This window comes from Solea solea, chromosome 15 (genome assembly GCF_958295425.1).
Source record: "Solea solea chromosome 15, fSolSol10.1, whole genome shotgun sequence".
NCBI classification, from domain to species: domain Eukaryota; kingdom Metazoa; phylum Chordata; class Actinopteri; order Pleuronectiformes; family Soleidae; genus Solea; species Solea solea.
Genome location: NC_081148.1, coordinates 2,114,186 through 2,127,193, shown reverse-complemented (window position 1 = coordinate 2,127,193; position 13,008 = coordinate 2,114,186). Strand labels below are relative to the sequence as shown.

The window sequence follows — 13,008 nt, the reverse complement described above, 5'->3', positions numbered from 1 at the left end:
GTTTTCCAGGATTAAAATAATCTGATTCATCTAAAGAACTGGACCATCAGTGCCTGCAGTAAACCAGAATAATCCTAATTGCAGTGTGAGGTTTAATAAAGAACAAACCTTTACTGCAGTGATCCTCCTCTGTCTTTCTGCCGAACAGGAACTCCCACTTTGCTCTGGCGATTTTCTGTGACCGCGAGGACAGAGTCGGCGCCGAGCCGCTGTCCGTCTGCAGGAGGAAACACCACACTGTTGTCACATGATGCAGTTCAGTTCAGGGTGTACAGTCTGCATGGTCATAAAATATGGAGGTGCTTGAGATTGTCCAACAAGTGTCCACACATACTAGCGTGGACATTAATGTCACATAGACCACAGGGGACATCTGTGGACACATGGATGAGGAAAGTATGACCCTGTTCTTATGTAATTATATTTCTAAGGAAGTGGACATCATCGCAACATGGAGCCCTATGACATAGGAATTACATGAAACCATACATCAGTCTTTGAAAATATTGTTGATTCACAAAAACGAAGTAATATTTGCTAAAAAGCAGATACTTGAACTGAAAGATGATGGTGCTACTCTGCAGACGTATGACCAAGCGTCACTGGTTCAAAACAGAACTCTACATACTATTCTATACCACTACTTTCTCAGTCTGGACACAACAGAACCCTGACCACCCTCCCCTCCAGCCGACCTGTATTCCGGAGCCAGTGTCTGCTGTATCGTGGCTGGACTGGCTCAACGTTTCGGGAAAAAGCTGAGAACTGTCTCCAATGCTGCCCGTCACTCCACTGGAGCTCTGAGAGGAGGTGACAGCAGCCCTGCTATGGTCCTGAACCTCCTCCCTCAGCTCTGACCTCTGGTTCCCCTGCATTGACATCATAACTCCTTCGTCTTCCCTGTCCTTCCTATGTTTCTCCTCTTTGCTTGGATTGTAGAAGACAGGTCCAACCTCCCTGCAGTCCTGTTGCCTGGAGGTCCAGCTCATAGGCCAAGCATCCGTGTTTTGGCTTGAGAGAAGTCTGTTGGGGAGTTCAAGATTGTCCCAAGATGATCTATCCGAAAGGTTATCATATGGGCCCCATTCCTCACCAGCTGATTTGCGATCTCCAGTGTACTGTGGAGGCTGGTAGCGATGCAGGATGGACATGACTTTGCTTGGTGAATGCTGCCGTGGGTCTAGGACAGGTGACTGAGAAGCTCCAGCTCGTTGGAGCCTGGCTGGCAAAGCTGGAGATGCTGATGAAGGGAGGGTTGTGTGGGAGGGGGACGGAGACACACGTCCTTGTCTGGTCACAGTCTGTGTTGGTTTGTCTGTTTTTAACTGATGGTTCTTGTCAACTTCCTGCAGAGGTTCAGGGGAGTGTCGAACTTGAAGAGCGGCATATGGTTGGGATTCTCTTTGGATAGACCCTCCAGTGTTTGGACTCTCTGACCTCAGTGACTCAGCTTGAGAAGGAGTTGGAGAGGGAGTACGTCTGTCTGCTAAAATAGTGGACAGTCTAGTAGCCTCCACCGCTAACTTGTAAGCCACTTCAGGATTTAAGGACGGGGAGACACTTCTCCTTCCAATGGAAGGACTTACTGCATCACTGGTTCTGCTACCGCAGCGTAAAGGTTTGTGGTGACTGTTGCTAGAAAAGTCAGAGTTTTCGTAAGCTCTGTGCTGTTTATCATCTGTAGCATTATAGCTACTTTTAACACAAATGTGGGAGTTTGTACTTGTTTGGTAGTCAAACCTGGGCTGGTTGATTGTTGACGGAATGCTAGTTGGGATTTCATGCTGGATGTCTGTGGGTCTTCCTGCAGGTAAAGGTGGATGAAATTTACTGGACAATCTGGCGCTCTCGTCCCCTGACCAAGGACTTTGCTGTCTGTGAGGCAGGCTATGTGAGCTTAGTGTTCTGGTTGGAGTGATTGAGGGTGAGGAGAATCCTGTGTGGGCACAGAGGTGGTTAAAAGCTGGACTTCTGGGTATTCCATTCAATGAATTACGACACATTCCCCTGTCCACGTCCAAGAGTTGGATCTTGGGTGGCAGGGTAAGGGTGTTCCGGGGAAGGACTGGTGAACCCCCCAAGGACCGGCAGCGTGGAGGCTGGTAGTGCCGTGGCAGAGTGGGGCTGTAAGTCTCTGGGCCGTGGCCTGCAAACTGTCGTCTGAGTTGTGGGGATCCAAACTCCTCCACAGCCCTGCGGGTGGCATTTCTGGCTACTGCATCCACAGTTGCCCTCTTTAAATGAGGCGATTCACGTGGAGATGGGTAAGGGGGATTAAGAAAAGGGTCACCCTGTGTCGACTGGCCATTGTACCACATTGGGTCACTCAGCCTTTTACAGAGGTGGGCATTTAGCAGCTGCCCCTTTGTCCTATTACAAGGATTGTCCGACTCAGTTTGGCACACACAAGGACTCCGGCTGCCCATGCTGTGAACGTTAGATTTCTCTACATAGCCAAAGCTCACCACAGATGTTTTCCCCTCCTCATTCCCCACCCCTGTGACCTCACAGGATCTACGGCTGCTGGTGGGTGTGGAGGGTACAGACAGCCTTCCCAAGGGGATAGATGACGGTGGGATTAGCACCCTTTCCTGGTAGTGATCCATGTCAGAGGAACGCGTGCATCCCAGTGATCCAGGACCAGACCTTTCAGGTGAAATTACCTGAAGTAACTGAGCTAAGTCATCACACAACACATTCTGTCGATGGTATTGGGTAGGACACCCCGTTGTGTCTGGGTTTTGGAGATGAAAACTGACAGAGTGCCTGGAGGAGGTCTTTAAAGAGGGTGCACTGTGGTTACCACAATCAGCCTCGCGCTGATTGTGGGTGACTGGAGAAAGATCTGGGCTGTGGTTTGGACTTGACTGGGTGGAGCTCCTCTGAGACAGAGGGAGGATGTCTGGGCATTGAAGCATGCGGTGACCAGTTCCATGATCTCCTCTTTCCAGCATCCTCTCTTCCCCATCAGCTACAGACCTCACCTCCACATACAGGTGGAGGACTTTTCCTGCCTGAGACATGCTGGCGACTCAGAGCCTTTGTTATTTCCACAGAAAGTCCCTCCGCCTTCTGGTCGCCATGTTTATCAAAAGTCTTTTGGGAGTTGGACTAAATTATCAGGTCCATCCTCCACTTGATCAACATCTCTTCAACCTGTAGCATGAAGCAGAACATAATATTATCTCATTAATATCTAGTTAGTTTACCCACAAACTTCCAGACCAATAACTTTTCACATGTTTTGAAGCAGATGCAAACAAACCATTGGTTTTTAAAGTTTCTAAACGACTCACTCGCCCACACACACACTCAATCACTCACTCTCCCACACCAAAGTCCAGAGAGAAAATCAGTAATTTTAGCTGCAGGGACACAGGAGCTGCTGGTCCTCTGCTGCCTCGTGTGGTCACTTTGTGTCACTGAAGTCAATCTGAATGTTGGATTTCAAACACTAAGTTCAAATGTCTGATTTTGTCACTTCAGTGATGGAGGCAGCAGTGTGTGTGTGTGTGTGTGTTTCAAACTTAAGTTTTGAACTTTACTAGTTAATGTGTATGAGTGTGTGTGTGTGTGTAGTTTAGTTTTCTTGCTTGGATTAAGACACAGGAGGACATTGACCTCTGAACTCTGAACACACACCAGTGACGATGTGTGTGTGGTGAAGATCAGCAGGAAAATGTCTTTACTGAGATAACATGACCATGAGAAGACAGAACGTACGTACACACACACACACACAGATAAGATACAATTAGCCCTACTTTTCCTGGACTCTGCTAATAGGATTCCTCCAACTCACCCCTCCCAGCATGCACTGCTCTATCCACCACACACACACACACACACACACACACAGAGAGCTGCAACCTTACCTGTGTGTCCTGTTGTCCTCGCTGCTGCAGCACGTCTCCTGAGTTGCCGTGGTAACCCTCTGTGTTGTACAGTAACCTCGTTTTATCCTCTCTCTCTCTCTCTCTCTGGTGAACACTTGTTGTCGGCAGCAGAGCCGGCTCATCGTGGATTTACAGACTCGACTCAGCTTTTCCTCCTCTGGCTCCTCCTCTTCCTCCTCTTCACCCCTCCTATTCCAATCTCTATCAATCAGCTGACGTCCACGCTCACTTCCTCAAGGGCAAGCTGCCAGCCAATCCCATCCTCCACTGCCTCAGCCAATGGGGGGGTGGGCATTTACATCAGAGATAATCACTTACAGTGACATCACAAGTGAGGGCAGGGGAGTTCCTGCTGTGACATCATCACACCAGGTAAACAGATGATGGGAGCGCCCCCTGCTGCTGAGACAGTGCTTTCACTCCCACACGAACACTTCCCGTCAGGATCTCTGGTCCAAGATGGACTTCCGAGTTTCTGACATAAATGGAATGCAGCATTTCTCCTGGTGATTCTCCAGAAACAACGGAGACAACAAAACCACATGTTAAGCACCGCTATGTTTTCCTTCGCTCTTCCTCTCATCCAGTTGTTCCCAAACACTGGGTCGGGACCCACAGATGGGTCATGGGAGATTTTTCTATGCATGAGGTCATTAATTCACCCCACATCTCATGGAAATGATCCATACTAATTCAAAACGATATTGTGCTGACATTATTCTTTAGTCCCGATAGTTTGCTGCTTTGTCTTTCAGTTTAAATACAACATAGACACCTATAAATTATGGCTAACTAGTGAGCTAGCTAGCTTTTCCCTACGTCTCCTAATACTGCTAATGTGGAACAAAACAAACGTAGCTCCTTTAACATCATTTTCTGCTGAGTCATTCTTCACTGTCCAACAACAACAACAACCTCTGCACAGTCTTCATGTTATTGATCATTCTTTTCATTGATTCGTTGACGTAAGGTCACACAGTTTTGATGAATGTCTTTGTTTGTTGGTCGAAAACCTTGTGACGTTCATGTTTAAATGATTTCAAACAGAAAATCATCACAATGATGAGGCTTTTAGCAGAAAACCACATCCACATAGACTAATTATCTCATTTTAGATCAATCAAATCAGTTAAAAATGTAAAAAAAACATTTATTGTTGGACCAGCAGCAGATATGAAGGGGTTAGGACCCATCATGTTATTTACTATAATCTGAGACTACTTTAAAGATGATAAAAAACCATATTAACCATATATATTCCATGGATCAGTGATGAAAATAACAGCCAGGATACTGTTCACTGTAAATATAAACTGTTATCACAGAAGAAAAGACAGTAATGCGACTCGTCTGGGAGCTGATAACTGATCGTCTGCATTGATCTGACTCTTCCTGTCATTTTAAAGGAGACTCGACCTCCACATCCCTGAGCGAGCAGCCTCACTTCCATCTCTGTCAAGCTAAACATCCATTTTTATTCACAAAAACAAACATATAAACCTGACAAATGTACGTAGACATTTCAATAAAGAGTAAAATATCTCTTGCAGCAGAAATTTTATCAGCAAAATCGCTTTTTCAAGCTCTGGTTCCCGCTGTTCTCGCCGACAGCCACCACGCCAGAATTCCTTTAAGAAAGCAGTCAGTTTAATGTTTATCTTCGACACTGTCCATGAATAACAAGACAATACATGTATTTTCCTGACTTGAATAGACAGTGAGGCGTCAACGCACAGTTCGGCTAATCTATAATTAACCAAACAGCATCGTCTTCGCTGAAACGTCGACTTTTCCAAGAGACTCTCTTTGCTGTTGGCTGCCGCTCCCCGGCAGGGTGGACCATTGGGAGAAGCAGCCGCGACCAGACAACGAGAGAAACTGCAGTTATTCTGGACTAATGAACCCGCCGAATGATCGAGAAGAAGGCGGTAAATCAACCTAAAGCTTCAGTCTCCTTCGGGTTCCAGAGTAATTCATCTGAAGTCGTGAGACACCTTAAAACCAGATGTTTTTCAATGGGGTTTCGTGCAGCGTTCACTTACCGTCCAGTAAGGATGGAGCCAAACGGAGCTTTGCAGCTTTTAAAAACCGAAAGCAGATGAAGAGCAGCGGGGACGTGGACTCCGGGTCACCCGGTCCGTCCATCCAGCGCCAGCCGAGCAGCCAGAGGTAACGGAGGACTGCGGTAACGGTAACGGCGAGCCGCGTTACGTTACATGGCGGTAATGAGAGAAGAGCTGGAGGCGAAACCTTCAGAGGTCACTCTTTCTTTTGCTCCTTCTTATTCCTCTCTTTGTTTTTAGGCGCTTTCTTGACATTAGTTTACGTTCTCCACGGTGACTGCAACTTCCGCATCGTTGAGATGACGTAGGGGTGACGTGAGGCCGGAACGACCAAACCAGAAAATTAACACGAGCACGCGTGCGCGCGCACGTGACGCTGAACACAACACAGAGAAAAAATACACACATGAAATATTTAAAAGTAAACACAGGAACACACATGATAATAAACCGAACACAGTCAGCTGTTCCTAATAAAATGAACACAGTCAGCTGTTCCTAATAAAGTGAACACAGTCAGCTGTTCCTAATAAAGTGACCAAGTGAGCTGTTCCTAATAAAATGAACACAGTCGGCTGTTCCTAATAAAATGAACACAGTCAGCTGTTCCTAATAAACTGAACACAGTCAGCTGTTCCTAATAAAGTGACCAAGTGAGCTGTTCCTAATAAAATGAACACAGTCAGCTGTTCCTAATAAACTGAACACAGTCAGCTGTTCCTAATAAAGTGACCACAGTTGGCTGTTCCTAATAAAGTGACCACAGTCAGCTGTTCCTAATAAAGTGACCACAGTTGGCTGTTCCTAATAAAGTGACCACAATTGGCTGTTGCTAATAAACTGACCACAGTCAGCTGTTCCTAATAAAGTGACCATAGTCAGCAGTTACTAATATACTAAACACAGTCAGCTGTTCCTAATAAAGTGACCATAGTCAGCTGTTACTAATATACTAAACACAGTCAGCTGTTCCTAATAAAGTGACCAAGTGAGCTGTTCCTAATAAAATGAACACAGTCAGCTGTTTCTAATAAACTGAACACAGTCAGCTGTTCCTAATAAAGTGACCACAGTTGGCTGTTCCTAATAAAGTGACCACAGTCAGCTGTTCCTAATAAAGTGACCACAGTTGGCTGTTCCTAATAAAGTGACCACAATTGGCTGTTGCTAATATACTAAACACAGTCAGCTGTTCCTAATAAAGTGACCATAGTCAGCTGTTACTAATATACTAAACACAGTCAGCTGTTCCTAATAAAGTGACCAAGTGAGCTGTTCCTAATAAAGTGAACAGTCAGCTGTTCCTACTAAAGTGACCACAGTGACCTGTTCCTAATAAAGTGAACACAGTCAGCTGTTCCTAATAAAGTGACCACAGTGAGCTGTTCCTAATAAACTGACCACAGTCAGCTGTTCCTAATAAAGTGACCAGAGTGACTGTCCCTCATAAACTGACCACAGTGAGCTGTTCCTAATATACTAATCACAGTCAGCTGTTCATAATAAAGTGAGCACAGTCAGCTGTTCCTAATAAACTGAACTCAGTGAGCTGTTCCTAATAAACTGAACTCAGTGAGCTGTTCCTAATAAAGTGACTACAGTCAGTTGTTCCCAATAAAGTGAACTCAGTCAGCTGTTCCTAATAAAGTGAACACAGTCAGCTAGTCCTAAGAAACTGACCACAGTGAGCTGTTACTAATAAAGTGATAACACTGTCAGCTGTTCCTAATAAAGTGACCACAGTCAGCTGTTCCTAATAAACTGAACACAGTCAGCTGTTCCTAATAAAGTGACCACAGTCAGCTGTTCCTAATAAACTGAACACAGTCAGCTGTTCCTAATAAAGTGACCACAGTCAGCTGTTCCTAATAAACTGACCACAGTCAGCTGTTACTAATAAAGTGACCACAGTCAGCTGTTCCTAATAAAGTGACCACAATTGGCTGTTGCTAAAAAACTGACCACAGTCAGCTGTTCCTAATAAAGTGACCATAGTCAGCTGTTACTAATAAAGTTATAACACTGTCAGCTGTTCCTAATAAAGTGACCACAGTAAGCTGTTCCTAATAAACTTGCCACAGTCAGCTGTTCCTAATAAAGTGACCATAGTCAGCTGTTCCTAATAAACTGACCACAGTGAGCTGTTCCCTATTAAAGTGACCACAGTCAGCTGTTCCTAATAAACTGACCACAGTCAGCTGTTCCTAATAAACTGAACACAGTCAGCTGTTCCTAATTTGTGACCACAGTGAGCTGTTCCTAATAAAGTGACCAGAATCAGCTGTTCCTAATAAAGTGACCTCAGTCAGTTGTTCCTGATAAACTGACCACAGTCAGCTGTTCCTAATAAAGGGACCACAGTCAGCTGTTCTTAATAAACTGAACACAGTCAGCTGTTCCTAATAAAGTGACCACAGTGAGCTGTTCCTAATAAAGTGACCAAGTGAGCTGTTCCTAATAAAATGAACACAGTCAGCTGTTCCTAATAAACTGAACACAGTCAGCTGTTCCTAATAAAGTGACCACAGTGAGCTGTTCCCTAATAAAGTGACCAGTCAGCTGTTCCTAATAAAGTGACCACAGTCAGCTGTTCCTAATAAGGGGACCACAGTCAGCTGTTCTTAATAAACTGAACACAGTCAGCTGTTCCTAATAAAGTGACCACAGTGAGCTGTTCCTAATAAACTGAACACAGTCAGCTGTTCCTAATAAAGTGACCACAGTCAGCTGTTCCTAATAAACTGAACACAGTCGGCTGTTCCTAATAAAGTGACCACAGTCAGCTGTTCCCAATAAACTGAACACAGTCAGCTGTTCCTAATAAAGTGACCACAGTCAGCTGTTCCTAATAAAGTGACCACAGTCAGCTGTTACTAATAAAGTGAACTCAGTCAGCTGTTCCTAAAAAACTGACCACAGTCAGCTGTTTCTAATAAAGTGACCACAGTCAGCTGTTCCTAATAAAGTGACCACAATTGGCTGTTGCTAAAAAACTGACCACAGTCAGCTGTTCCTAATAAAGTGACCATAGTCAGCTGTTACTAATAAAGTTATAACACTGTCAGCTGTTCCTAATAAAGTGACCACAGTCAGCTGTTCCTAATAAACTTGCCACAGTCAGCTGTTCCTAATAAAGTGACCATAGTCAGCTGTTCCTAATAAACTGACCACAGTGAGCTGTTCCCTAATAAAGTGACCACAGTCAGCTGTTCCTAATAAACTGACCACAGTCAGCTGTTCCTAATAAAGTGACCACAGTCAGTTGTTCCTAATTAGTGACCACAGTGAGGTGTTCCTAATAAAGTGACCAGAATCAGCTGTTCCTAATAAAGTGACCTCAGTCAGTTGTTCCTGATAAACTGACCACAGTCAGCTGTTCCTAATAAAGGGACCACAGTCAGCTGTTCTTAATAAACTGAACACAGTCAGCTGTTCCTAATAAAGTGACCACAGTGAGCTGTTCCTAATAAAGGGACCACAGTCAGCTGTTCTTAATAAACTGAACACAGTCAGCTGTTCCTAATAAAGTGACCACAGTGAGCTGTTCCTAATAAAGTGACCACAGTGAGCTGTTCCTAATAAAGTGACCACAGTCAGCTGTTCCTAATAAACTGAACACAGTCAGCTGTTCCTAATAAACTGAACTCAGTGAGCTGTTCCTAATAAAGTGACCACAGTCAGCTGTTCCTACTAAAGTGACCACAGTGACCTGTTCCTAATACAGTGAACACAGTCAGCTGTTCCTAATAAAGTGAACACAGTCAGCTGTTCCTACTAAAGTGACCACAGTCAGCTGTTCCTAAGAAAGTGACCACAGTGAGCTGTTCCTAATAAACTGACCACAGTGAGCTGTTCCTTATATACTAATCACAGTCAACTGTTCCTAATAAAGTGACCACAGTCAGCTGTTCCTAATAAACTGAAATCAGTGAGCTAGGTCAGCTGTTCCTAATAAAGTGACCACAGTGAGGTGTTCCTAATAAAGTGACCACAGTCAGCTGTTCCTAATAAAGTGACCATAGTCAGCTGTTCCTAATAAACTGACCACAGTGACCTGTTCCTAATAAAGTGAACAGTCAGCTGTTCCTAATAAAGTGAACACAGTCAGCTGTTCCAAATAAAGTGAACACAGTCAGCTGTTCCTAATAAAGTGAACACAGTCAGCTGTTCCTAAAAAACTGACCACAGTGAGCTGTTCCTAATATACTGAACACAGTCAGCTGTTCCTAATAAAGTGACCACATTCAGCTGTTCCTAACAGGGGTCGCGTTAACCGAATATTTCCCGTCATTGACCGTTTTTTTAAAACGGTGACGAAAAAATCTGAGAGCCATCCGTCATTTTGACAGATTGCAATTCACAGCCCTAAAAACTATGTAAAACTAAGGAGTTTAGGCGAGTTCAGTGGGAGCGGGAGTTCTCCTGGCTGAGGAGGGCGGATAGAAAAATGTTGTGCGACAAAATAAAGATTCCCATCGGAGAATCCGAGCATAATTTCTGACCAGGACACCGTACTCAATGCATCTCGCTGTCCTTGTAGTGCTGACAGCGTGTTAAAGAGCTATGGACAGGAGGCTTTGGAGCGCGTCTGTGACCGGTGCAGCTGATCCACTGGTGCAGAAGGAGCGCATGTTGCGGGATTTCCTACCACGCGCAACTACGCGCAAGCAGGCACGCGATTTAAGTCCATGTGGACCAGGAGGAAGGTGTGAGACTGTGCGTTTAGGCCACAGGTGAACTGTTCATATTCCACTGCAATATGAACAATGCAATTGAATATGTCATTATTATCATTTAAAGTGACCGGTAACAATTGATTATGACGGGATTTTTATGACCCTGTCAGTCAAAATGACAGACAACGAAAAAGTCTAGCGCAACCTCTGGTTCCTAATAAAGTGACTATAGTGAGCTGTTCCTAATAAACTGACCACGGTCAGCTGTTCCTAATGAAGTGACAAAGTGAACTGTTTCTAATAAAGTGACCACAGTGAGCTGTTCCTAATATACTAAACACAGTTAGCTGTTCCTAATAAAGTGACCACAGTCAGCTGTATCCTAATAAAGTGACCACAGTGAGCTGTTCCTAATAAACTGATCACAGTCAGCTGTTCCTAATAAAGTGACCACACAGTGACAGTGGTCCTTGATGAGGTCATTGGTCCAGATCTCCGTTTTCTAGTGACATCGGCAAAGATGACCGTCATGGGCTTATCTTTGAATATTCTTTGATGTTTTGGCTTCAAAGGTGAGAAAACAACTACATTCATGTGAACAACAAAACAATCCTGACGGAGTAACTGAAGGCTGCATTGAACGTCTGGATTTGAAGTACTTTGGACCGCATTGAAGGTCTTTGGACTGCATTTAAGGTCTGGACTTGAATGTCTTTGGACTGTGTTGAAGATCTTTGGACTGCGTTGAAGGTCTTTGGACTGCATTGGAAGGTCTAGACTGCGTTGAAGGTCTGGAATTGAAGTACTTTGTACTGCGTTGAAGGTCTTTGTACTGCAGAGAAGTCTTTGGACTGCGTTGAAGGTCTAGAATTGAAGTACTTTGGACTGCATTGAAGGTCTTTGTACTGCGTTGAAGGTCTTTGGACTGCGTTGAAGGTCTTTGGACTGTGTTGAAGGTCTGGACTTGAAGTACTTTGGACTGCGTTGAAGGTCATTGGACTGTGTTGAAGGTCTTCCAATAAGCCTGCTGGAAATTATTAGAAGAATCAATCCTGAAATCAAAACAGTCAAGATGGAGGAGGAGCCTATAAGTGACAGTGAGATGCTACTGTGTGACATCATGAGGACGACAGAAGACTTTGGGAGCCTGGACATGTTTTTGCCAGATCTGAGCTCCTTTGACGTCAGTCCTGACTTAGAGAACATGCTCAGCGAAGAGGAGGAGGAGGAGGAGCCTAAAACCAGTGACTCATGTAGGATCTTTGTAGAAGTAGAGGTGGAGGACCCTCAAATGACAGGAAGGACTATAAACCGAATACAGAACACCAAAATAAAGGTTCATGATCATGAGATGGAGGAGAATCTAACATACAGTGCAAAACTGATCAGCAAGCTTTTATGTGAGAAGGGGGAGGAGCCTGAGGCAACCGGAAGTGAAGTCAACCAAACACAAAACACCAAAATAAAAGCTCTAATATGTGACAAGGAGGAGTTTGCGGCAACAGGAAGTGAGAACAATCAGACGAAACATGGGAAGAAGGAGCGAATATACGTTTCCAAATTCATCCCCAAGGTTATATATGATTGGGGGGAGGAGCCCGTGACAACAGGAAGTTACAGCAACCAAATACAAAACACCAAAATAAAAGTTCTGCAACAAGAAGAGGAGGAGAAACCTTACAGTGCCAAACTGATCCGCAAGGTTAAGTATGAGAGAAGGGAGGGGCCTCTGACAACAGGAAGTGAAGACAACCAAACCCAAAAGACCAAAACAAAAGCTCTCATAAGCAAGGAGGAGATTCTGCCAAAAGAAAATCTGACGTATGAGAAGGAGGAGGAGCCTGTGGCTGCGAGAAGCAAGAACTTTGAGACACAAAAGACCAAAGTAGAACCTTCAGAACGCAAGGGGGAGGAACCTAAAACCAGAGCTAGCGGCAATGTGGCGGCGGCAGGGAGTTTCGACTTCAGCGTCAGATTAACAGAGTTAAGTTTCGACATCATGAGGACGATAGAAGACTTTGGGAAGTTTGAGATGCGTTTGCCAGATCTCGCGGGCTTCGACAGCAGTCCAGACGTTTACTTAGGGAACAGGATCAAGAAAGATCGCAACGAGGGGGAGGAGCCTAGAGCTAGTGACACACGGAGCCACGGTGTGGCGACAGGAGGTGAACGCAATCAAACAAATGCCGCCAACATAAAAGCTCCAACACATGTGAGGGAGATGGAACCTGAGCCGACAGGAAGTGAACGCAACCAAACCAAAACTGCCAACATAAAAGCTCCGAAACGTGTGGAGGAGATGAAACCAACGTGCGCTTTCAAATTTATCCCCAAGGCTATGTACGAGTTATTCGAGGAGACAGGTGGTGAAAG

The 13,008-nt window shown here is 44.8% G+C and overlaps 1 protein-coding gene across 2 annotated transcripts in view; it reads right to left on the bottom strand.

Annotated features, from left to right (window-relative positions):
- The window catches only part of psda (pleckstrin and Sec7 domain containing a), a 33,007-nt gene extending 28,242 nt beyond the window's left edge, over positions 1-4,765 (bottom strand). The window contains exons 1-3 of one of the 2 annotated variants that reach the window (XM_058650956.1): positions 3,876-4,765; positions 696-3,156; positions 109-217 (exon numbers count right to left, since the gene is read on the bottom strand). In XM_058650956.1, coding sequence (XP_058506939.1) covers positions 109-217; positions 696-3,023 — 2,437 coding nt within the window. In that variant the 5' untranslated portion in view covers positions 3,024-3,156; positions 3,876-4,765. The remainder of the gene's footprint in view (positions 1-108; positions 218-695; positions 3,157-3,875) is intronic. The other variant, XM_058650955.1, reaches the window with a different exon arrangement.
- Positions 4,766-13,008: the final 8,243 nt, after the last annotated feature.